This window comes from Clarias gariepinus, chromosome 3 (assembly GCF_024256425.1).
Source record: "Clarias gariepinus isolate MV-2021 ecotype Netherlands chromosome 3, CGAR_prim_01v2, whole genome shotgun sequence".
NCBI classification, from domain to species: domain Eukaryota; kingdom Metazoa; phylum Chordata; class Actinopteri; order Siluriformes; family Clariidae; genus Clarias; species Clarias gariepinus.
This window is the reverse complement of record NC_071102.1, coordinates 30862742-30888725: the sequence shown is the minus strand read 5'-3', so window position 1 is coordinate 30888725 and position 25984 is coordinate 30862742. Positions and strand designations below refer to the sequence as shown.

Sequence of the window (25984 nt, the reverse complement as noted above, 5' to 3'; positions counted from 1 at the left end):
TGAAACATTTCAGCCAAATTCCCACACCTACAGTGCACACACACCACCTACCCCAAGAGCACATTTAAAGCACTCCTTGTCGAATCTGTACACTGGTGCGAGGATCTCAAAGAACTTAAGGATGCTCTGTTCATCGTTCAGGCTGGCGAACTGCTTAAACGTCTGCTGGATCTGTTTCCTCAAGGTTTTAGCCTGCAGTGGACATGGAGGAGGGGGTAAAGATAAGTGGTTGCAATGCAGCGTGACTCATTCGGGTTCTTCGCAACTGCCAGGAAGACGACTTGTCACCTAGCTGTATGAACAGTAAAACTATAAAAATGTTGCGTGCACATGACCACGAAACCAAAGTATCCAGTGTTTATAAATGAATATTGAAGTATTCCTTTAATTGGAATAATATGATTATATTATGATTATAATAATATGATATGAAAATAACAATTAATCATAATCATAGTCGTGATCTCCTTTAGCTGTAAAAATGAGGATAACATGCTGTCTGTCCACAAAAAAAAAAGTGAGAACACCTTGGCATCTAACAGAGGTGCTCTGAAATGCCCATGTATATGTGCGATCAAATCTGTAATCATAATCTAATAACCATTCTTATATCATATCACTGCACGCCAATACTGCACTACCTGCAGATAACAACCTTATCTACAGCTTTGTTAACAAGAAACGGTGAATAACAAGATATCTATTCTTCCCCTAGATGTGTGTGTCATGCAATAGTAAGAAAACAGTGGGGAAAACATCTGGTGTAACTGCTACCTAATAATAAGCAGCTCTCTCTCTCTCTCTCTTTTTATTTTTCACTAAAGAAAACATAACGGCTACCAGATGCATGTGTGTATCTGTCTGTGTGTTTTTTTTAAGTGAATTGTCTCTTCTGCTGGATGAAACTTTTTTGTGTTGCTCTCACTGATGTAGAAGTAGAAGACGGTAGTTTTCAGGTGGTTCTGATATTGTCACATGCAAGAAGTCAAAACCTTGGAATACTAGGTTTAAACTATTACACAATTCAAATAATAAACGAAATTATCAAATTGGACAAAATGCCAATTCCATAGAAAGATTCATGATAATGAAGACATATAATAGAATAGAGGAACAAAGCAATATTAAATATATACGTATTGATACTGTTATTTTTGGATATCAACATAAGTATATAAATAAATAAATAAATAAATAAATATATATATATATATATATATATACACACACACACACACACACACACACACACACACACACACACGCACACACACACACACCCCGACTTATATTAATAAAGTGGTGCTTGGAGTCCAAGGTGCTCGGTGCAGATCTGACAAAGAGGATGTACGTAGGTTTATACTAGATCGTTTCGAACAACTGTACGCAATTACACGATACTGGGATGTCTCAGCATTTTGCAAACGTCTGGAAGAAGATCCTTGAACTGGAAGCTGCTGCCACAGTCAAGCGAGTTCTACATCATCATGAAGAGAATAGACTTCCTTAGAAGTCTACAGCATACACAGGTGAAACTTGAACTAATTATTCTGACAGGACAATGACCCTGAACACTCGTCAAAGCTGATTTTGGAATGAATAAAGCAGGATAAGTTTAGCTTTAAGAGACTCAAACCTGCAGAAAATGTGTGGACGATGCCTAAAATTGGGTCTGTACCAATAAATCAACAAATTTACCTGAATACGACTAATTCTGCCAAGAAGTGGGATCAAATATCCAATTCTGACAGAAGCTTGCTGATTTACAATAATATTTGTATAGACTGTAATGTGAAATTGACATTACATTTATGCCATTTGGTAGACTCATTACATCTCAGCAGTTGAGGGTTAAGGGTTTTGCTCAACAGCCCAACCGTGGCAACTTGGCTTGGTTTGGAGGTTTGAACCTGGGACCTTCCAATCAGTAGTTAAATGCCTACAATATTTCACCCTGACTTCTGGCTACCAAATGTCTGCAAAAGGTGAAACTTGCTAAGGGACAATCAGCCAAATATTAGATGTGCTCTAAATGCATTTTTGACCATGGGTTGATTACAGAAAATCTAAAATGACTTAAACCTTGTGCGTTCTTCTATTAAGGATGAGTGCTATACAATCATTTCCCCCCAGAAAACTATATTTAAAAAAAAAAGGTTTTTTAAAGTATCTGCAAGCCCAATATTGCCATGACATGCATGTTCTTAATGACTCTTCTTCTTGATGAAAAATTCTGATCACAACTAAGTGTACATGAGATCTTTTCATATTTCTCAGATCTTTCTCACACAATCATATTTTTTTATAAAAAGCATAAAATAATTTTTTATATATTAATATGATGCTGTATATATATATATATATATTTTATTCACATGACTGGATAATTATATATATCATATGTGCTCCAACAACTTTTACAATGAATCCTACCCATGATCTTAGAACCCACAATAAGGAATATTTTCACTAAACATGGTCAGAGAGAGGGGAAACAGGCATTCCAGGGGCAGACAGACAAAAACAAATCACCTTAAACAGGCTGGAACATGTGAGCAGTGTGTAAGAGTGTATAAACCACCCTTTCCTGACAAGAAACAGTTGTGTATCTCTCCATGCATCAACCGAGGAATCATGGGAAAAGTTTAGTCAAAGAACAGAGACCCGAATAAAGCTGCAGCCAGAAAAAAAAAAAAGAAAAAAAAAGCTCCTCCTGGAGTCCCCTTCATCTGCGCTTGTTCATTAAATTCACAGTGCTTACAGAAATCAATCCAAAATTAACCACTGATTTTAAGAGACTGTATCCGTCTCACCAGATGTCTCTGTATTAGTTAGAGACGGTATGGGGCGAACAGTGCTGATTATTCAAATCTCACATCTGAGTGCTCAATCATTTCTTCCATGCTTAATTTAATTATACTCACTATTGAGTGTAGTGTCTGGACTTTATTACTTGACAGATGGCCATGGGTGCAGTTTAGCTCCGTGTGCAATAAGATGAACCTTTGCTGTGTCGATACAGCATGTTGGAAAATGTTTCACCTTCCAAGATCCAAAACATCTCATTAGAGAAATATCTCCTCTTTTTTTTTTCTTTAAATACAAAAAAATCTGATCCATTAACAGCAAAGAATGACTGGGTATGGGTGCCAATACTTTGGTACACAGTCCAATGTAGGGAAGTGTGTTATATTTATATCCGGCAGTCTCTGGGTTGGGGGTACATGGTAAAAGAACACCATATTGTGCGTGCACACACACACACAGACACACATACACACAGGATAATAATGACCTCAGGGGTCAGGGGACACCCCCCTCTCTATACTGAGCATCTGTTCATGGATGTTTTGCAGGGTCATGGAGCACACTGGGCACTTTATAGCGCTGCTGTTTGCTACGCCTTCACGTGTGCCACAGATCGATCTTGCTCTACACACACACAAACATTAGTGGTGATAACAGCCCAGCACAGGCCTTACATGCCGAATAACAGTTAAAAAGTACAGTAGATGAGCTTCAACGTATAAAACCCTTCTTAAAGAATATGTTTATGTAAAATAAAATACATTTCCAGCGGTCCAGAATTTGCACAATAAGCTCGAATGCTGATATGATTACATAACTACATATTTTAGGGGAAATAAAATTAGGTCCAAACACAAATGTTAAGCTGAATTTCTACACTGATACACTAATATTATTTATACTGCCTATAAGATTGTAATGGGATGTAAATTATGTTATCTCTGATTAGGAAACTGCATGTTTAAGGGAATAAATAAAGCTTGTTTTGCTAAACCCCTGACTGCTACAAGCCCTTACTGTGTCCCAGTTGCATAAGCTTCATGATCTGTTCTCATCACATGCAGGGAAATCAACCGCACTCGATCATAAAAGCCAACTACTGAGCGCTACATGAGTCCAATATGGTGTACGAGGAAGCTGGAAAACATTAAACTTTGTTTCAGTTGAATTAAAAGTCCATCATAATGCGTGCGCCGCTCTGTGCACACTTGCTGAACTCACCTTGACTGAGTCCAGCAGACTCTTAGGGAAGAACCGCCGGAGACCGACATCTTTTCTGGAAAACAAACAAAAAGCAAACCAGTTTAGAACACACTCTGTAAAAAATACACATATCCAAAATGTCTACCTCGCAGAAAAGGGTTCGGTCAGAAATCTTCTAACGTCCTGAAAGGAGACATCCGTCTGTATGTTACGGAGGAAGACGCTCATTAGGCTGTAGCTTTTTCACCAGTTTATACTTGAGTTCAGGATAGATATACTGTATGGCGCCAAGTATTTAAATAGTTTTTGTGCAGTTCATTATATTTTTTTAAAACACATTTCACTTATAAAACACCCTGGATTTCTAATGCGCACTTTCTTTTCCCCTGTTCAAAGCAACATTTTTGCACTATTAAAACCTTGAATACCACAGTCAGGGTTTGGAATGATTTATGTCCAAAAGTGCCGACTTCTTTTGTGTCAAATCATCTTATTGTGTAATCTTGAATAAAAATAAATAAATAAATAAATCAGTACAAACTGCCTCGCTTAACACGGTTCGGCAGGGAACCCTATAATATTGTGTTAATACAGTGCTATTCATGAGCTGTACTGTACATGAGGCCTGTCATTATTCACCATATTGAAAGTTCTGATAAACGCCAAACCAAACACGATCCAGTTCCGTCATCATTACAGATACAAAAATCTAAATGAAATTAATCAGCTTTTCAGATCAATAAAAAAGAGGAAACCCCATCTAGGACCGTACTCCTGCCTCTCGCCTGTCCAATGCTTTCTTAAATGTCTTAAATCTGTCACTCAGAGTACAGCTGGTTTGGGATAGGATGTTCCCCGCCTCCAACAAGCCAGCAGGCTGCTGAGTTCATATGCCACTGAACCTATTGACCTGGAAGTGACATTGCTGCATGTGAATCGGGGACACGTGAGGACAAGAGCTGTGTGTGTGTGTGTGTGTGTGTGTGTGTGTGTGTGTTGGAATGTCTGACTCTGGGCGGACTGTCAGCAGTGTTGTTTATTGGACACACTTATTTTGTGATCGGGAACCTATAACCTATAACGTTATTTGGCTTTTTACACAATAATCAGAATATTATAATTAATTTCATGGCTTCAATACTTTTATTATTTGGTGTTATTTACATTTGCAGCTTATATTTCAACTTTCACCAGAATGCTCACGACTTGCTATGGTCCTGTTGCACAAAATGCTATGCAAACCATCTACAATGTATTTGGTGGATTTTTCAAGTCTATAATGCTTCTTGCTACATTTTATAAAGCTACAATAAACATTCAATCATGAACGATTTCATCCTTGTCATAAACTCCAATCAGTTTCTGAATCTTTCCAATTTCTAATCATAATTACACACAACAGATTATAAGCATGCTCGCTATTCACGACACAAGTCTTTTTAAACCAATTAAACCAATTTTATCTATGTGGAGTTTCATGGTCATATGTTTGACGCACAACTCGCAGCTCTACATATTCACAGCCCAGATGCTACACACATCTTCCTCCGGGCCTCACAGTGTCACATCTATTCTTGACTTGATTAAGCCCGGCATAGTGACTGGATGTTGACGCCTTGGACACTTCTTCCCTCAGGGTGTAGCTGCATTGTGTCTGTGCGAAGAGTATGTGGATCTCAATGTCATACATGGACTAACAAGTAAACACAACACTGGATGCAATAAAACAAGCCTGGGAATCAGCGGCACCATCATTAGCACCGGTGGAAAACAGATCCTTTCCCTAATTACTAGGCTTTGGCGCTGAGTGGGTCCGGATGCCAGCGGCTAATTGGTAAACAGCATTAGAAAGGTGACTATTTAGGTGGTCTGCCCTTCAGGATTTCTGAGCACGAGCACATTATTTTGTCCCGGAGTGTAATCAATACGCTAGCTGTCACAGTCACAGTCACCATGAACGTGCCAGAAATAAATCGCCATCCTCCCTCATTAATCATCCTCCCCTCTATAAATAAAAACGCTCTCCAGCCAGCATCGGATCAACGCTGTACAGGACTGCACAAACACTTGGGCTCACAAAAGGTCTTGCCGGGACAAATAAGACAGACATTCACTATACTTCAATATACGATATGCACATAATTTAATTTTTTTGTACGGAATAAGCGAAAACAAAGTCTTCAGATAAGCAGGTCAGATAAGCATTGGAGCGTGAACTTTATTTCGACTTTTATGGCATCCTCCCAGTAGCTACAGTATGGATGGAGAAGAAGCTGCGCCAGAGTGAAATGTAATTACACCAGTGAAAATGCATGAAATATAATACACAAATAGTAGTGCTTTTCATTAGTGGCATGCAGAGAATGTTACACTATGAAAAACAAAACCGTTGTATTGCTCTTACATGACTTGATCTCTTTAGTAATAAGGTTCAGCATTTAATTCTTGAACAGTAATCTCACTCTCCTTGGTTTTCATTAGAGTTTAAGCAATGGAAGAGCAAAGCATTAACATTCAATGCGGTAGGTCTTCTGCATGTGACTACTGAAAAGCAGTACAGTTTTCTATGTCTGTGCATATACAGTATATATATACGCACACACACACTTTTTTATTATTATAATTTTTTCTATGAGTTTCTACTTTTGGTACGGAATCCATTAGTACTGTTGCGTAAATATCATCATGTAAATGAGTGTTAGCTCTGACTCAGCATGACCCTTAAAGATGCTTCATAGATCAGTGTTGGGCGCAGGATCAAATTATTTCCCATAGCGAGTTGGAAACATAATTCGTTTTCAAATCAAAAAGCTTCTAACCAGTAACAGGAGTTTCATTTTTTTAACACAAATTTGAGGTTTAGGGATTTGAAAAGAATGTGAGCTTTTTAATGAGTGAGTTTTTTAATGAGAATGAGCTTTTTAACTCTAAAGTCTGCAGTAGCAACCTTTTCATTCATCTTCTAAACCGCTTATCCTGTGTACAGGGTTGTTGGGGCCAGGAGACAATCTCAGGAGTCTAAGGGCATGAAACAGGGTACACTCTCCCACACACGCTAGGGAAAATTTACTTATTTATATTTAACTTAATATGTATGTCTTTGAACTGTGGGAGAACATGAGTACCTGGAGGTACCATGAGTACCATGCAAACTTCATGCACACAGACCTGAGGTGGGAATCGAACCCTTGACCCAGGAGGTGCGAGGCCACAGTGCTAACCACTACAGCCCAATAGCAACTCACTACATAAAAATTTAACAATCGAATACTCATTTAAACATTCCCATAAATAATAATTTCTAATTTCATAGCTCAGTTCTGGATGTTTCACAACAAACCTTAGGTAATTACTATATGGATAAACAACAAATCATAAGCCTAAATCAGTCCTCCCTGCTGCTTACTACCTCTCTGATCATCTTATGGATACTTTAAAGAAGTCAACGCTCGGTGATCTCGGAGGTTAATTTTAGATTCTTTTCAAAAAGATGGACTCTAGACAACCTTTTTAAGACTCATAAATATATCAGTGTTATATCAGAGTTTCTGACAGCTTCTGTGATGTTCGGTGTTTAATAAATCATGGTACTCACTCTAACAGCTCGTAGTTGGATTTCTTGTCCAAAGCATTTCCTCTCATTTCTCTGTAAAATCTCCTAAAAGATCAGAGAGACAAATGAACCCGAATGAATTTGTAATGCAGTTCAGTAATTATTTAATACAGAATGTGAAGTTGAAGAGAAATCGGATGCGGAACAGACCTTATCTCGAGGCACCCCAGCTTGAGCGCGATGTCCTGGTCGACCTGATCAGCTATTTCTAACATGTAATCATTCTTCACCTGAGAAAAGCCAGAGGGGGAGAGAGGGAGACTTTTTCGCATGACTTTATTAAGCACAAAACCTGGTATCTCATTTTAAGCTCATAGTACTGTGCAACTCAAAGCTGTACCAATCTCTTTAAACCTTTTTGGAACCTTGAATACATCTATACGACTAACATATGCACTTGAAAGAATTCACCAGTTTCTCATTAATCAAGCAATTCCTTTCATCAGCACTTAATCAGCACTAACTCCGGCCCTGACACATACATCTGCATTGTGCTTACGCTGTGTAATAAACGTCCAGATTCCATAATAAAGACTAACAGAGTCACAGGGTGGACACAGAGAGATTGTAAATCATGGCCGTGTGGACTGAGACTGAAAAGAGCAGATGTTTGCCGCTCTAATTGAGACAAAAGACCAGGCACATGTTACGGATTGCAGCCTTAAAAATGAGATGCATGTTAAACTCTCATCCATTAAAGCCCACCTACTGTAATAATCACCATTACTCTGTCAGAGGCATGGTTTAATGAACCTGGACACACCTGCTGTGGAACTGCCAGGGACATGTAACTCTAACAAACCTCTATCGTTCATATGACGGATGTAATGAGCAGAATTTGGTTTCTGCAGAGTTCACTAGACGAAACCGATGAAATCATGTCAGCCCCCCTCGTTATGATCCTTTTATTGATCTTTCATTCATTGCTTCCACATGTTGCTTGAGAAACTTTGTCCTGCCTCAAGTTTAAAGCCTGGAGCTGTTCCCATTATAGCCTGGATCACCTTTATAGCCTGACACACCTAAAAACTTTGGCGGTGAGCTGATGTAGGAAAAAGATCAACGCCAGGGTAGTGTGATGCATCCTGATGTAAAGCTGAGATACTGTTACCACAACAAAGTTGAATAGATTCGATTAACAACATGACAGATTGTACATTGTACCCTTTAATAGCCATGTTTTAGGAAGATCTGCAAAGTTAAAGTTATTTCCTGTTGTTACTTATATAGTATCGCCTAAACCGGTCATTCCCTCATCAAACTCTTGTAATCCAGCTTTACCTCTGACAATGCACTGATTCCTTTCATAACAGCGAAATTACCTTCTCCATGTTTCGGTTTATGAGAACTGTCCTTCATAATAATCTCGGTGTAAACAGTTGCACCAGGAACAATAACGTATAAGAAGAAATGCATTAATCCAAGCCAGAGGTTTTCCCCTCACAAATAACTCTAATCTCATATCCATGATGACCAATGGGAATGAAAAATTCATTCTAAGCGGGGTTATAAATCGATTTGACACACACCCTGTGGCCGAGGCGCACACCTCCATCTGTCAGAGGGAGCCGTCCATTTCATGCCTGTTCCTTCACATAATCATAAATCTCTTCATATAAATCCACACTCATGGTGGATCAGCACCATTCGCAGTGGTGGCTTGGGTTATTACACTATATAACCGCAGGACTCTCTCTCTCTCTCTCTCTCTCACGCTTACACACACACATAGTGCTAATGTTCTTTCTAGGGACTGTGTGAGCAAGTACTTGTTTTTGACAAGCAGCCCACGTTTTCATCAGGAGTGGGGATCTCCAGAGACTTCTTGATTGAATTTGAGTTGGAATTCAAGGAGTCATGATGTGACTAGAAACTGATTCTCTCAGGCAGCTTTATGCATATATACAGAGGGATGTCAAAAAATGGATACACACGTCAACATGCAATGGTGTGCATTGCTAGTTCAGTGGTAAGTTTCTTGCCTACCATGCAGAAGGCCTGGGTTTAATTCCCATTCAACACTCAAACCCCAGCCAGTGGATGCAGTGCCGATCCCAAACCCGGATAAAATGGGAGGGTTGCATCGGGAAGGGCATTCAGCGTAAAACCTGTGCCAAGGTGTGTGCGGATCAAAAGACTAACATGACTGTTAAAGTGTGTATTGGACCTCTCTGTGTGTCTGTGTGTGTGCATGTAGATAGATAGATGGATAGAATAGGATGATGTATCACAATAAAACACTAGGCTAAACATTAATCAGATTAATAAAATTATATTTTTGCCATATAATATTTTGCTTCCTAATTCTGGGCAATTTTTTTCCTTTTTCGCAACTATTAAATATAAAAAGCACCTGAGCTTACTTTTTACCATATTCTGTCCATTCTGATGGCTATGAAAAAAAAACTTTAATTTCTTAATTTATTTTACTGCAGTAATCATTGCAATATTTTTTTTTTATTAAACGTACTATGCCTACACAAACAAGAAAATAAAACAAATATATATATTTTTTTCCTATCCATAGTTTTCACTAGTACAACAATTGCCAAACCTACGTAAACCTGAATCGGATTTCGCGGGTAACCGTAAAGTTTTGAGGTTAAAATAACAGATCTTTTGATTAGCAGATGAAATATACTGTATATTTAGCTTTTTATTCTGAATAGTCATATCTTAATCTTTGTTTTATGTCAGTGATAAAAGCATTTTGTCTTGTTGCCAGGTCCCAAAATGCCACCACTTACAAAACACTGGTTCTGGCTCTCAGACCTGGAGATGAAACAAATCACTTTACCGTTTGAACTGCTTTATAGTTTGTAGTGGAAATGTGCTGAACTGTTTTAGATTGAAAACCGACTACGCGGCTAAACCCATCGTCTTACTACTAGAAAGGTCTCCTCCTGACCCACCTGCTGGTAGAAGAAATTCAGTGTTGGTTTGTCGTCGGTAAACTGATTCAGGAAGCCCTTTGGCAGGTAGCGAATCCGCAGCTCATACCTGAAAGAGGGACAGTGAGAGGAGGCATGGTGAAAAGGTGCAGTGTGTGGGAGTTCTGAGAGGACTTCATGCATCAAACAGTGGAACATCAAACCGGCTGCTGTTTCGTATACAGAAGAAAGAAGGATCCAAACACACATCCTAAAGCTGAACATCTCTCCTCATCATACTGCTATATAAAACATTCTCTCAGCATCTCTTACAATCATGAGTGGACATTAACAGGCATTGTTAGTTACTTGCACAGAAAATACGCGTAAGAACCTTTTTCCGCTACGGCTGTTGAACTCAACCGTTAATGGTGCAGCAGTGGAGCCTCTGGGTTTCTCATGACTCAGGCTAGCCTGTGACCCCATGCTCTGCCAGAAATAACAATGTGGAGGAGTACTGTATATAATTAAATCACTATATATACACCTGATGTTGCCATATGGAAGTCTTTATCATGTCTCAAGTGGGAAAAGAAACTATTACATGAGAAATAAATAAATAAATAAATAAACAAACAAACAACCACAAGAAAAATACACATGAAAAAAGTTGCCATTAAACGGAGTTGCGCACAAGCTTGTTAAGAGCATTCACCGAATCCATGTTGATGCAGTAAAATTGCTGGTCAGCAACCTGTGATGCAGTTGATCATCCATCTTCGTCTCTTAATGCATTGTGCGAAACCCAGGTGACAATCATCACCTCCTGGAACACTCTCCTAGAAATCCCCTTCACAGCAGAAACTGAAGATTATTCATACGAAAGAAGTCGTCGTCGTGCACCAGCTGACATCTGCACAGCTTCTTTCCCCAGGCCATAATCCCCCTTACACCCGCACCACATCACTGCTCTCTGATAAGTGCTACATGTGCACTTTACTGCAATACCAAGCTCGGTACTTGATATATTTTTTTATAGCTTTTCCTTGAATTCTAAAATGTGAACCATTTCTTTTTCAATTACCCACTTCGTATCCGACACACCAGGACAATACATTGAATTTATCACTACATTTCATCCTGTAAAATCCCTTGTGAGGACGGCTAAACAAAAGAGTTGTGGGAAGGACTCTGGTTTACTCCTCACCATGCCAACTGCTGCATTCGACTTTCCAGCTAATTGTGATTAGAGATGTAACAGGGAACTAACTTGCGTTCAGTGATGTTCTTCTATCACAGAGCTGCTCTACTCACACACGTAGGAAATCCTTCATTCCCGGGGCCATACGCTGCTGTAACACCCCTTTATGGTGCCAGGGGACGTGACTGGGATTCTAGGTTGTGATGGTCCCCTAATCGTTACTCGTCCTTGGTTACAGACATAGCTCTCCTTCATCACTGACTGACTGTTCCCGATCATATTCATCTACTCATCATGTACTCTAATCTGCATTGACCTCAGTATTGCACAATTCACTTTTTTCACTGCTGTCATTTTTAAGTGCTATAATTTAGTTGCATATCTCAATTTACACTAGTCTGTCCATCTCATGCTTTAAAAAAAAATATTAGTTTAGTATTTTATTAGTATTTGTATTAATTTTTTTTCCGGAGTCATTTCTGTTGAAGCACGGTTTATCTATTTATGCCATATAGTAGTATATACATCATAATATAAACTTAAATGGTACTTTCTTTACTTTTAATGCTCGACATGGCTGAGCCGATTTAACGACTTTATTTCCTAGAAATAAGGAAGTGGGAACTCCAATTTAAAGGGAGTATTTATTTTGGTTGCAGGCTGGATACTGTACATGCATTTTCACGTCTGTACGAAAGGAAATGACTCATTATACCAAGAGGTGGCAGCAGTCTGCATCCGCATTCACTTACCATTTACATCAATGGTTTTGTGCGTTACCTTTCGACCTGCTAGTTTGGAATATAATATTCTCAACCTGTCCAATAACAATGGAAAATCTGATACCACCAGCTACACCAGCAGCAGTCAAGGCAACAAGGGTGTGTCTCTATGTGTGTGTGTGTGTGTGTGTGTGTGTGTGTGTGTGTGTGTGTGTGTGTGTGAGAGAGCAAAAGAAAGGAAACGGACAAGAGAAGATTTGGCTCAGTTTACCTAACCTGTGTGTGCGTGTGTGTGAGTGTGCGTGCATGCAAGAGTGACTAAGTCAGAGTGTATGTAATGAAAGCTTGTGCATGGGTGTATGGGTTTTGCCTCATTTCTTTAGCAGTGTAATTCATTAGGATTGATCCTTCTTTGGCAGAAGGCTTGGTGATAAGTCCACTCTGGTGCTCCCGGTCCTGCTTCTTTCCAATCCGGTGTTCGCTGCAGCTTTACACAATCCTCTCAGCACTCCATTCCCCCCCGTTACTCTGATCAGATCCCTAGTCTCTGCCATGATGAATGACTCTACTGCTGCTGATGCAGTGAGAACGTACAACTCGAACAGACAATTATTGCTGTACATGCGATTAGAAAAAAAGTGAGTGCCAACATGCAATTACTATCTGACTCTTCATATTTCTTGCTGCCCAAATGATTTTTTCTCAATCCAAAGTAGGACTACTTGGCACTTTTCCAGTATAAAATCATCAGTTTAATTTGTTATAGGAAAACACCCACTGCAAAAGGGTTGATGTAATTCCATTCTATCAACATATATTACCGTATGTGGTGAGTAGGGATGGGAGTCACTAGGGAGCACGAGATATGATATTATCCTGATACTTCGGGAGCTAGAAGCTTTCAATGGCGAATCATTACACATTTGTGAATAGATTATATTGACACCCCTGTCAGTGCATAAACTCTGATCATGCTATTAAATGTTTTTTACCACGGCGCATTTAAATCCTATAGTTCGCCTTCTATGCACTTATATACTTGACTTTATTCCAATATGTTGTATATATGTGCTTGTGCACAGTACAGACTGTTCACATTTACTCAAATGTACCGGATACTGGGGTCAAGTGTACTTGGATCTGTGCCCGACTTCCTAGTGTGTAAGCACCCTAAAAAAGGCGTTAATCAATGAAGAAAAATGTAAACTCTTAGGAAATGTTTATTTACCATTAACATCACCACTTTTGTTGTTTTTTTTCCCCTGCCTTGGGAAAATCTTCAGGGCAGAGTATATGTGTGTTCTCTCTCAGCAGCATGACAAACTACTTTTAATGTCTTATGAGCCTCAAGAGAATCCAAAGAAACAAACATTTGGGGATGAAAATGATATGTGGTTGTTCCACAATATTAAATTTAACTATAAATGAATAAAATGTTTGATGTACCCAGTTTTCATTTTCAAAATGTAATATTTGGCAAACTGTTGTGGTATAAGAGAAATAATCAAATGGGTTACTATGGTAACACTTTAATACCACAACGGAACTGAGGTCGTAACCAGATAGGACATAAGATGATGTAATCATCCCTGGACTCCTATATAAAGTAAGGACATCATAAAAAGTCCATTTTCAGGACTATCATCATTGCAGCACTTAAGCCTATGGGGCTAGAAACGGGGAGGTCTAAAAAGGCCCCTCGTTCCTTCAAGATCAAAGCACATTGTCCTTTAGCGATGACATCATACCATAAGTCTCCAAGATTGCACACTTCCACCTAACCACACAAAACAAGACAAAGAGGCCATCAACACCTACGGAAAACCTGAGCAGCGTGTGTGGCTGTGCAGATGTGCTGCAGGGACGACTCCCCTGCATCTGAATGTAACCGAAGTCTGCTAGAGGGTGACCTCACCTGGGTGACATGCTCAGACAGCTGTCAGAGTGCAACACTTATTGCCCCAAGGGTGTGTTTTCTCAAACAAGCACTGTGTGTCAGCAGTAATTCACTGACTGTGTTTTTTTTTTATTTTTAATGCTCCAACTCATCCTTTATAGCTGAGCTCACCCCTGAGGCTTTGACTAGCAAAAAAAAAAAAAAAAACGTGTTAACATTTTTTCTTACCTTATTGTAGAGAAACTTTAGTATTTTTGTTTTAACAGAGGTTTCTACTCATCCAAACTTTTATGTTTTAATACAGAGATTCATAGAGTGGCAATGTGCTGCTGAATCTGACAGAATCCTGATGTATCAACATTGTTGTTGTTTATCATCAAAGTAAAGCATTGATTTCATAAAGCGAAAATAAAACTGGACTTAGAAAAGAACCTTGTGGGACGCCATTATTCCCATACTAGATTTATGCAAACAAACAGGTCTCACCCAGGCATTAACTGTCTCTGTAAAACTTTAAAATTTGATCAATAGCATGATATTTACTACACTGATTTGGTACTGATGTTTTTGGAAACCTGAATGAAATGCCATCAGGCTTGTTACTGTTACTTGAACACCTGTGGTTTTTTACAAGAAAATGTATGGGAACTTGAAGTTATATTCGTCAATCGCAGACAGATAACACAGTTTTAGTCGGCATAATGAAAAAATAAATGGCAGAGTGAAAAAGATGAGCTACCTTTATTTCATTTCCTCTGGAAAAAAAGTATTTATTTGTTCCTATTACCTATGAACAGATGGAACAAAAGCTAGGATACGACATCGGTTTAGAGAAAAAAGACAAAATTTTTCCAACGGCTTAACTACAACCTGCTTTTCTCGTATAAATGACATCACTAACCATTTAAAGATTCCTTTTAACGGTGATCTCCGATTCAGTTCACAGACTCGTGCTTGGACTTGCACAGTGGTAACAATGGCCTTCATGATCACTGGACTGCACCTCATCTGCTTTAACAGCACAGTAAAAGTGTGCACTTTCAAACAAAGTCCTTGAAGACAAAGCCAAGTTGTAAATGGCATTGGAAATGAAACAGCTGATGATTAAAAGAGCAGGGCGACCTTCTTCTTGTTTCTTTAAAGCTCCCAAGTCTCTGAGGTACGGTGAAGCTAACAAAGCGTGTTATAGCCGATTTGAGGCGGGTGAATAGACGGTACAGCTGGCTAGCAGCGCCCGAATGTGTGCAGTTCGGCCAGCAGTAACGCTACATTGTCTGAAGTGGTTTAGAGCGAGAAGCAATGTACAAAATGCCATCTGTGAGATGTTGCGTGTACGCCATGACCTAATAGCAGACACATCGTCCAGTTGGTCCAGTGACAGTTTAAGTACTGATCACTATTCAGGGCACTACAATGGCAATGCTGTTGCAGCAGGTGCAGTAAAAACAAATCACGTAGTTACACTCAATGCTCCATTTGTACGTTCAATATAACAGACCTGCACAACACTTCATTTGAGACCATTAGATAAAAAAAAATATATATATATATATACACACAAATGACTACTGCTCAGGAACTACCTCTATACTCTCGTTCAAAATGGAAGCGTGCACACACACATACACACACACCTCTGCCTGCTGCAGTGCCACAACTGCCGTCTAAGTCTCCATGACGACGAGGAAAGACTTATCTTAGGGGAGGGTTGGATAGATTTACGTGCACCCACACACGCACACACAATATTGCATTGTTTCTTTTGTTTTGCTTTATTTTAAAGTAAAAACACACACACACGCACACACACACTCACACACACTATTTCCACCCATATAAAACAACAGACGCCTGAGTGTTTCACGTCACTGTGAGGTCAGCCACATCCCCTCGCTGCATAAACCCAACAGCTCAATACAACATTTTAGTAAACAATTCAGTCTAGTCGTCTGGTTGAGAATGAAAATGGTGTCCAAAACAACCAAAGTTGTTTATCCAGCATACTACAATTCGTCTATCGTCACATTTCCACACCAGCGGAGGAAAACGATTGTGATTACAGGTAATCAACCACTGTCCATTTGAGCATTCTAACTAAATCCAACATCCCTGTTATTGGGGTCATGAATTAGACGGTTAAACAGAGAGGAAATCAACTTTCCAGTTTAGCACCTGTAGCGGTTGTGAGGCCATAGGGCACTAGTGGCTCAGTAGTAGGTGTTTCGCCTGGCATATTCGATTCCCAGCCAGTGACCAAACCCCAGGATGCGCTGCCGGTCCCAAGTTCGGATAAAAACCTTTGCCAAGGTTGTATGTGCAGACCGGATGGTCAGCTGTGGCGACCCCTTTGCCAGGAGCAGACGAAAGACCAACAATACATGTTTCAAAATGGTGGCTGACCGAGACACATGATCATAGTGTCTGTGGAATGCTTATGAAAAGCGTGCTCCTGGTATGTTCCAAAATGTTCACGTTAATTTTTCACATAAAACTTGATCTACAGAATCAGCAATACCTGACGCAACAGATTTAGAGATTCATATTTAGATATTATTCTAACCTCTGTCTAGTTATCAAACATGCTTAGGTTATTTCTCTTTAACAGTTCTCTACTGTTAGATCTACTGTGGCTGTGTCATGTTCTTACTGAGGAATTGCCTATGATGAACATTTTTGCTTTAACTTTGTTTAGCTTAGAAATAAATTTATGGCATTTAGTTGTGCAGCTCCTCCGCTTTCAGTGCAATGACGTTCGCAATGTGGCGTCTTGTACATGAAACACACAGCAAAACTATAAGGATCAAAAGGCATGCATGCTTTCAATCAGATGTGTGTGTGTACAGCATGTCCACACACTGCACTGGACAATCCAGCCACTTACAGGATAATAAGCCGCGAGGATCATCTACAGTTAGCGCAATTTAACGGCTATCCTTACTAGCCAGGCTCCTCACATGTTTGCTAAGAACTTACTGGAAGAGTCAATAATTTCTTTTGTGCAAACCAGACCGAGTAATCTGCTTACAATCCACTTTCGCTTCTGTCATCCTTATTTTTCACGGAGTACTTCATCACGAACGCTGTTGTTCTGAAACGCTTCCGGTAACCTGACCGTTTAATAGCATGAGCAGTTGCATGTTTGCCAGCGTTTTATGAGTGTTTCGATGTGTGTGCATGGAGAGGCACAGGCTATTCACGGATGGATCTGTGCTTTTGTGTGAAGGAGAAAGAGTGGTTGAGTGAATATATGCCCTGCAACCAATTAATTAAGACTTTATTATTATTTAATTCTTCACTGAGTAAAATGATGATAAACACTATTAATAATATTAATAATAATAATAATAAGTGGAGGATACTGTGGCAGCCACCACTAATAGCTCTTTATATGAGAAACATCCAATTGTGCTACTAAAACTTTTGAAAATAAAACTTAAATTGAGGGTGAAAAGTGTGTCTGGTTTTACATTAATTATTAATGATCATTAATTGTTAATGTTCTTAAAAATTACCTAAGATAAATGTGTACGATTTGTAACCCTAGTTAAAACCAGTAGACATATTTAATAGCTGGATAGACATCTAATAAATATGGCTACTGGTTTTAATTCCATATTTAAGTCTATTTTAGCTAAAACTAAAATACTGTGTAGATAAAAGAAGGAGAATCGATCTTGAAGAAGTGAAAAAAAGTGACGTACTGATCAAATAAAATTTATCAAGTATAATTTTATTAAAATGTTTTTTGCTTTACAAGAGTTTTAATTTCAACAAAGTAACACCACAAAAACACACATGCTTGTCTTGTCCAAAACATGTTACGAGTATCCAGGACATCGCACATGAAAGCAGTAATTCTAAACCCTATTCAAATGTGGCATTTCCAAAACAAATGACCCAGCGTAGAATTTGTTTCCTGGCAGGTGGCGCCGGATGTCATAGCGAACGAGAGACATGTGCATGTGGCTTACCTCCACTCGTCCTGTGATCGGTTCTGCTCATATTTCTCCCTGACGTGGGACACGCCCATGTCTGGGTGGAGCCAGTGGACCTCGCCCGATTGGACATGGCTCAGACGAAGACCGAAGCATGAGACACATTTCACCTTGTGGATGTCTAGGATCTTCTGTATGATCCCCTGTAAAGCAACAACAACAACAACAAAAAGTTAATACTACCAGTTTAAATAGTGCTAACATATACTGAATACAAGTAAATATAAATAAGGAAATGGATAAAGCATGTGCACAACAACATAGGACCAACATCTGTGCACTGACAGCACCGAGTGATAGCTATCATAATGATGCCGTTCTGACTTCATAAGAAAAAGATGAATAGCTGCATTAAAAAAAAAAAAAAAAGTGTTGGTTTGGATTCATTTACATACTGTACAACTTTATACAGTACATTATAAAGAATGGAATACACTAGAAATATGAGTTCATAGTCCAGTGTTTTTAATTGAGTTTTTCCCCCAAATTCTCCTTTTTATTGTTTTTTTAATTTCATTTATAAAAAAAAAAAAAAAAATCTGTGTGTGATTAAGTCAAATGAGTGTGGCATGTACTGTACATTTCTATAAAGGTGTTGACATGCAGTACCAAATGGTTAGTGTTGTATTTAAAGAACATAAAGGCATGTTTAATTCATATACAGTTATACGACATAAGTGTCACTCTCATAATTTTTTTTCATTTATTAAAGGACTATAAATGCTTTTTATCCTTTTGTAGTTGCATTTCAAATTCAAACCAAATTCAAATTTCATTTGTCACATACACAGTCATACACAGTACGACGATATGCAGTGAAAGGCTTATACGACTGCCGGTGACCTTAAAAATTTAAAAACAATCAACAAGAAATAAATAGTGGAATAAAATAAGAGTAAATTTAGTTGAAACATAAGAAAACAGAAGAAAATATAAACAAAAAATTAAAAAACTTACCTGTTTAAGACAAAATAGCAAATTTAAATGCAAATAAAAATGAAAATAAATGAAAATGTCCAGGAAGTGTGCAAACGTGCATGTATGTGCAAATGTGCAATGTCCATGTGTGTCCGGTCTACAGCGTCCTGGGGTATGTGCAACTGTGCATGAGTAAACAGATGATTAATGTCCATAAGTGTCTATTTCTGTGGTTTATATTCCTTTTAATGTAATATATATAATTAAAGTGATTTTTTTTTTTTTTTTTTTTTTTTTTACAGACGCAAGTGCTTGATCACGGATATTTAATTCAATATCTATCTACAGAAGCAACATACTCGCGTGTGCGCACACACACACACACACACACACACACACACACACACACACACACACACACACACACACAAAAGAAAAACACTGCTGTTCCTTTAACGTACTGGAAGCACACCAGCTCATAGCGAGACACGGGTGACATCACATGAGATGACCTCACCCGTGCTGAAGCTGAGACCGGGGACCAACAGGCTGACAGAGTGAGTGACACTACTGCTGTGCTGTTGGCTCCAGAGAGTCGAATAGGTTGATGTGGAGCTCGCTCCGATGAGGACTGAACACCCACACACTCCGCTGGTCCAATAAGCACACAGCACCCTCACTCTGCCCCCTTCTCCACCGCATTACATGCTACAGCAGTCAGTCATAGAGCCGAGATCAACGAAGCTTAGTGCTAAAGAAATATTCTTGGCCTGACTGCTGCCAATAAATCAAAGTGGCTTTATAGACTGAAACCCTGATGGGCAATACAGAGGCTCTTGACATTAACAGCATCACATTTAAAGCTTTAACCTTCACCGCTGGTGTTTCTGTCAGATGAGACAGCTCGTCTCGGAGCAAAAGCCTGCTGGTCTTTCTCACACGTGTGTCTGGACCTCTGTTACAGCAGCACTAGCTGCTCAGCCTCTCCCTGAAAGAGACACATAAGCTCTATCTCTACAGACAACTCAAGCCAAACACTCCCCAGCATGGAATATTCATGACATTTTTTTTCACTATGGCAGACGCCCAGGCTCTGAATGTGCCCCACTGTAACAACTTATTCATACCGCTGGCATCTCTGACGAGGACTCCAGTAAAAGAGAGAGAGAGAAAAAAAAAAAAAAAAAAAAAAAAACACATATGAATTGTGAATAAACAGCAATAGAATGCTGAAGTAAATTTGTAGAAGAAGCTCAGCTTCCTATAAAATAGCTGTTTTACTATATTAAATGCAATGAGTCATTAGCCATATTGTAAAAAGTTTGCAACTTAATTTATTTATTTATTTATTTTTTTATTTTTAAGTAAAACATCTGGCACATCTGTAGTAAAAAGGAGCATTTCTGAAGAATATACTGTATTAAAGCAAGTTCTGAAGATTTACATTTAAACATTTGGCAGATGCTCTTACATTTAACCCTATTTTTTTTATTTGAGCATTTGACAGTTAAAGGCCTTGCTCGACGGTCCTACAGTGGCAACTTGGTGGTGCTGGGATTTAAACCTGAGACCTTCTGGTCAATAGTCCAATGCCTTAACCACTTAGCTACACTTGATATCTATGACAAAAGCATGATGTTAAAACCAAAAATAGACCTTACTGAAAACACACCCTGAAAAAAAAGCTTTTGTAAATGTTTCAAAAATGTTCATGTCCTCAAACTTTACAATGATTGCAGTTTTAAATTTAAGTTATATTATTGACTTTTTTCAAAACTCATTTATGGAATTCCCTCTGTTCTATTATAAAGGAAATAGCATTTGATCATTTTCACAGACTCAGTATAGGAAAATGTTTTTAGAATAGTGTTCACCCAGTGGATCCCAAAGCCAAAACTAAAAATTACAAAAATAAATCAACCCAGCAGTTTTTTCAAATACCGGAACATCTTCAATTACATGGATAGGTGGATTATCAAGCATGCCTTCGGCAGGATTTCATGATTGAGTATTAGTAGTCAGTGGTAGGTTAATGACTGAAGTCTCAGTGGAATTGAGAGTATGTGTATGTGTATGTGTGTGTGTGTGTGTGTGTGTGTGTGTGTATGCTTGGAACTCAGGGTGGTTCTCATTACACATTAGCCTAATTAGGGAGTTCACGATGGCATTGGGCGAGAGCCTACATTTCCAAGCTTGTTCCATTTGTTTGGATCGGTTTATGCTTTCCTCTGATTAGATTACAATCCTGGACACTCTTCAGGGTGGTGGTATTAAGCATTCCATTTTTGCGTTTGAGGGCAGCCTTTGTGCAGCATGTATTCAGTTTCCACTGAACGCATGAATAAAATGCACGATCATTTACAGCGCTGCTTAATTAGGAATAAAAACAATTAGCCCCTCGAACATTAAAGTCCCATTAAATGCTGTAATTTGCCCAGCAGTTTGTGATGCCTTGGTGGGATTGTCTTGTTGTGCATTTCGTACCATGGAAATTATCAAGCAGAGCCGAGATTCAATTCTCTCAGCCAATCTGAATAAAGTATAAGCGACTAAATCAAGTAATCCCAAAACGTGCACCACATCCCTCTAGCTAGCAATTATACACCACATTCATCAGTCACGAAGACCAGAAAACGCTGGTCATTGCCTGATGGATAATTCACTCCTAAACATTTCTAAAATCCTAAATCTCATCCCTGTCTCATGGATCCTTTCATTTGACCCGCTTCAATCCATTTCACGGCTGCCAGTACGAGACTCCATCCAACCTCCTCTGTTTTTTTTAATGTTCATCCTTTTGTAATCAGACATTTTGACATGCTGTGATCCGTATTTAAAATCATAATCTAAAAGAGGAACTATCAGTCATGGTAGCAAATGCAGAACCAGTTACCCAGACCCTGCGCTCGTTTGGCTTGCGCGTGATCTCACAGACATAAATGCGATATTCTCTGCATGGCGCAGTACCAACGTAAATCATTGAGATCAATGTTGATACTGTGGCGAGAACTGAGAGGGAAATGTGTGTCTGGTTATCATTAATCATTACTGATTAATCAATTATTGATTGTTCAACTCTTGACTGAAGGAAAAAGTGCAACCCAAGTCCGCAGCTGATTAAACAACCTTTCGCTGCTGAAAAGTCTGTTTCGAAGATTTTAGTACAGGCAGGGTTTCTGATTTAGGAGGCAGATCGTTACAACATTACACAGATGTTGGGTTTTAAAGAGAAACAGAGCCAATCAGTGTGTTTGACATCACTGTGTATGAAATGGCTAAACATTACAGGTTGACTTGGAAGGTCTTTTGGCTCTGATGTGCTGCCTGGTGGATGCCGCTGTTTATTACAGCGAGCGGCAGCGAGATTTGTTTATTTTCGGGCTTCTGACAGCTCTCCCGAAATGTGTTGATACTAAAGCTCAAGCGTGGATCCTAAAACTCTTAAATACACACATCTCACACCCAAGTGGCGTTTTGATCAAGAGTCAGAATGCATGAGACTAAGGCCGAAGCCATATGATATCTTTAAGATTGGATCAGACTAATAACCTAGCCACGCTGCGCGAGTTATCACTGACAACCTGCACATAAGCGTTCAAGCTTAGGAGATAACCTGAGCGGTGTTCTTTCAGACGAGCATGACTACAGGAAGCGGATTACTCCCTGTGCTCATCTAATCAACTCCGTTTCCTGCTTACAGCGAAACCACCAGACTATTAAGTTCACTTCAAGGCTTATATAAACAGTGAAATATGCAGATCTTCAAGGGTGATAAAACCCCACAGGTTGCTTACACACTGTGTGGACGTGGCAGTGTGTGATTACAGGCGCTGATTAAAGCTCGGATGAATACGAGACATGTGAGAATCCATCAGGGACTGTCACAGGAAGAGGAACAAGATGTTAATCCGCCCAGCAGATGGAAAAGCCCGCTGATCAATAGAGCATCTGCTCCAAAACAGACTTGATTTGCTTTTACCGAGCCAGGAAACTGAGTGTCTAAATCAATTCAATACTTCAAGATCCCAGGATTTGGGGAGACTTTCTGGGATTGTGGCTCAAGAGCTTAGAGCTTCAGGAGGGTCCTGCCACGATCATTAGCCTGGACAGCACAGGAGTATAGTGTAGCATCGATACATACATGAGCACTTGTTTCGCTAGCTTGGAATTACTCAACTTTGAACCTGCAAATGTCTGGAAGTTGACCGATTTTGTGCTGAGCGCACAAGCTTCCAAGAAGTGCAACAAAAATGCACGTTAGAACGTTGCATCAGAAGCCGCTTGCCCACTTTAAGCGCTGCGTGACCGAGTTTTGAGACTGTGAAGGAATTTAAGATGGTAAAACCTACTGTAGCTGTTTCTTTTAATCTTACAGGTGGAGCTCTCGAAACTATTGACACACTGCAATTTAGTGTGGTTGGAGGACAGTATTCGCAAATTTTGTTTAGAAATAAGGACTATGTTTGTACATTTTTAAAAACTGTAAGTTTATGAGTGAATAAATGTAAGCTATAAGGAATAAGCTACATTTTATTAAATCATGTTCAACTCAATTGTGAAGCTCTTCGAGAAAAAAAAACGAATTACACTAAGGTATAAAACTTTTTTGGTCTTAAAACTTTAACGTAATCCTAAAAAAATTAAACTGAATCGGGATATTTCTAAAACTCTGATAATTCCAGAATCTCAATAGAAATCAAATGACCACTCTAACCATAACATTCCATTGCATTTCACACTATTTCCAATCCAACAATGTTCGTCCAATATCATATTAAGTTAAAATAAAAACAATTTGCAACTATGTCTTGCCGATATTGAAACGTTTACAGTTTTATGATTTTAGGATTTCCCACTCACTAATGTAAAAGGCATCTCTTACCCGGACGTCTGTGGCATCTCCGTGGCGGATGTTGCTGCACCATGTGCTGTGTTCGCTGTGTTCGCTCTTGCTCTCAAAGTGGTGGATGACCTTGAGGACGCGGTCTGGGGCGGGGGCGGAACGCTCTGTTCCCCCGCTGAGCCGGGACTTGACCCCCCCGCCCACGCCGTGGCTCAGGCTGGGCTCCAGGTACGCCGTCGCCATGCCTTTACTGTACGCTAGGTGTCTGTCATATTCTGTTAGAGAGAGACAACAAACACCACAAGTTTATTCCTGCGATTATTATTAATGGCCATCATTACTATTTCAGACTAAACAATATTTAAAACCTTGCCTTACTATGAGCTACTCTGCATTTCAATTTACATGCCCCTGAGCAACTCACTTTGCCCAACATGTTTGGAGTACAGGTTTTTCACCGAGTAGAAGAGGAGAATTCATCAATATGCCTGTGAAGGCTCGATCCATAACACAATCTCAGAGCTGGATACATATTCCGAAAGGAGGATTACTGGAAGAAAAGCCTGGTCAACTACAGATTCATGTAGCTGCAAAGTGATGACGCGGACCTCAGCAGGCAGACGCGGGGACACTCGGCGAAGCTGTCCATGGTGCTAAAACACTGTTTGCTGCATTATAGTTTAGTGACGCTTTAAAAACAAACCATCTTAGCACTGTTTATTTTCTCTGAATGGAAAGTCTGGCGTTCCACACACCACATGCTCGTGGGGGATTTTACAGAATTTTTATCCAATGAATTAAGAATGAAACTCCGAGCACACAGCTTTGTGACAAACATGGTGTAACACTATGATGCAGGAAAACTTCAAGACAAACGCCTCTTCATAAAAATAAAAAAAATAAAAAAAAGATGTTAGATGTTCTGCATAATCTTGTTTATGTAGCAAATTTTGACTGTCATGGTCATTGGTGTCAGAATGAAGGAACATTCATGTGTCTAAATGTCGGAAACCATCACTTGAAGCCGGTTATGTTACAGTACTGTGCAAAAGTCTTCGGCACATGCAAACAATATTTAAAGCAAGAATGCCTTCAAAAAATGCTATAAAGATCCTTTAGTATCAAGTACCCGAGGACTTGGACTGTCACACCCATGCTTCTTTATCATGTGGTCCTGTCTGTTTTGTTTTGTTTTTTGTCTAAAAAGTGTTCGCTTATATAAGATGCTGCTCTCGTTTCTGACTTACAAATATGTTTCTGTCACTTTTAATTTCATGGTAGAATACTGAGGTTTCAAAATTCTAATTTAGTTTTTGTACTAATGTAATAATAAAGTAATAATAAAAATATAAATGCAGAATGCCTAAGGCTTTCTGCACAGTACTGCACATATTTCCTGTCTGAAAAGTTCTATACTGTGCAGCACATTAAGTTCTACCCCTTATCACAGTACGACACTTTAGAGTGATTTAAATCGTAATGTTTTGTTTATTACTGTGCACTGTGATATACATGATCTCGGGATCTCATGTCATTACTTTGAGAAGGGATGGAATGTTCTCCCATGAGGCAGCAAGACCACACCACCCATCATACACATAAACAGACAGAGGCACACACACACACACACACACACACACACACACACACACACACACACACACACACACACACACACACACACACACACACACACACACACACACACACACACACACACACACACACACACACACACACACACACACACACACACACACACACACACACACACACACACACACACACACACACACGTAGATGGTCTGGGCCTCTGAGACCCCATATACCCTGTTTATCTTTTGGTGCCATTATAGCACAAACTTCCTCTGGTATGGAACAACAACAACACACACACAGACAGACACACACACA

The 25984-nt window shown here is 39.3% G+C and overlaps 1 protein-coding gene across 10 annotated transcripts in view; it reads right to left on the bottom strand.

Moving 5' to 3' along the window:
* The window catches only part of ptk2aa (protein tyrosine kinase 2aa), a 105666-nt gene that overhangs the window by 33686 nt on the left and 45996 nt on the right, over positions 1 to 25984 (bottom strand). For all 10 annotated transcript variants that reach the window (XM_053492122.1, XM_053492119.1, XM_053492116.1 and 7 more), the window contains 7 exons: positions 24110 to 24345; positions 18286 to 18452; positions 10537 to 10624; positions 7775 to 7854; positions 7607 to 7669; positions 4030 to 4084; positions 52 to 192 (listed from right to left, as the gene is read on the bottom strand). In XM_053492122.1, the coding sequence (XP_053348097.1) occupies positions 52 to 192; positions 4030 to 4084; positions 7607 to 7669; positions 7775 to 7854; positions 10537 to 10624; positions 18286 to 18452; positions 24110 to 24313 (798 nt within the window). In that variant the 5' untranslated portion in view covers positions 24314 to 24345. The remainder of the gene's footprint in view (positions 1 to 51; positions 193 to 4029; positions 4085 to 7606; positions 7670 to 7774; positions 7855 to 10536; positions 10625 to 18285; positions 18453 to 24109; positions 24346 to 25984) is intronic.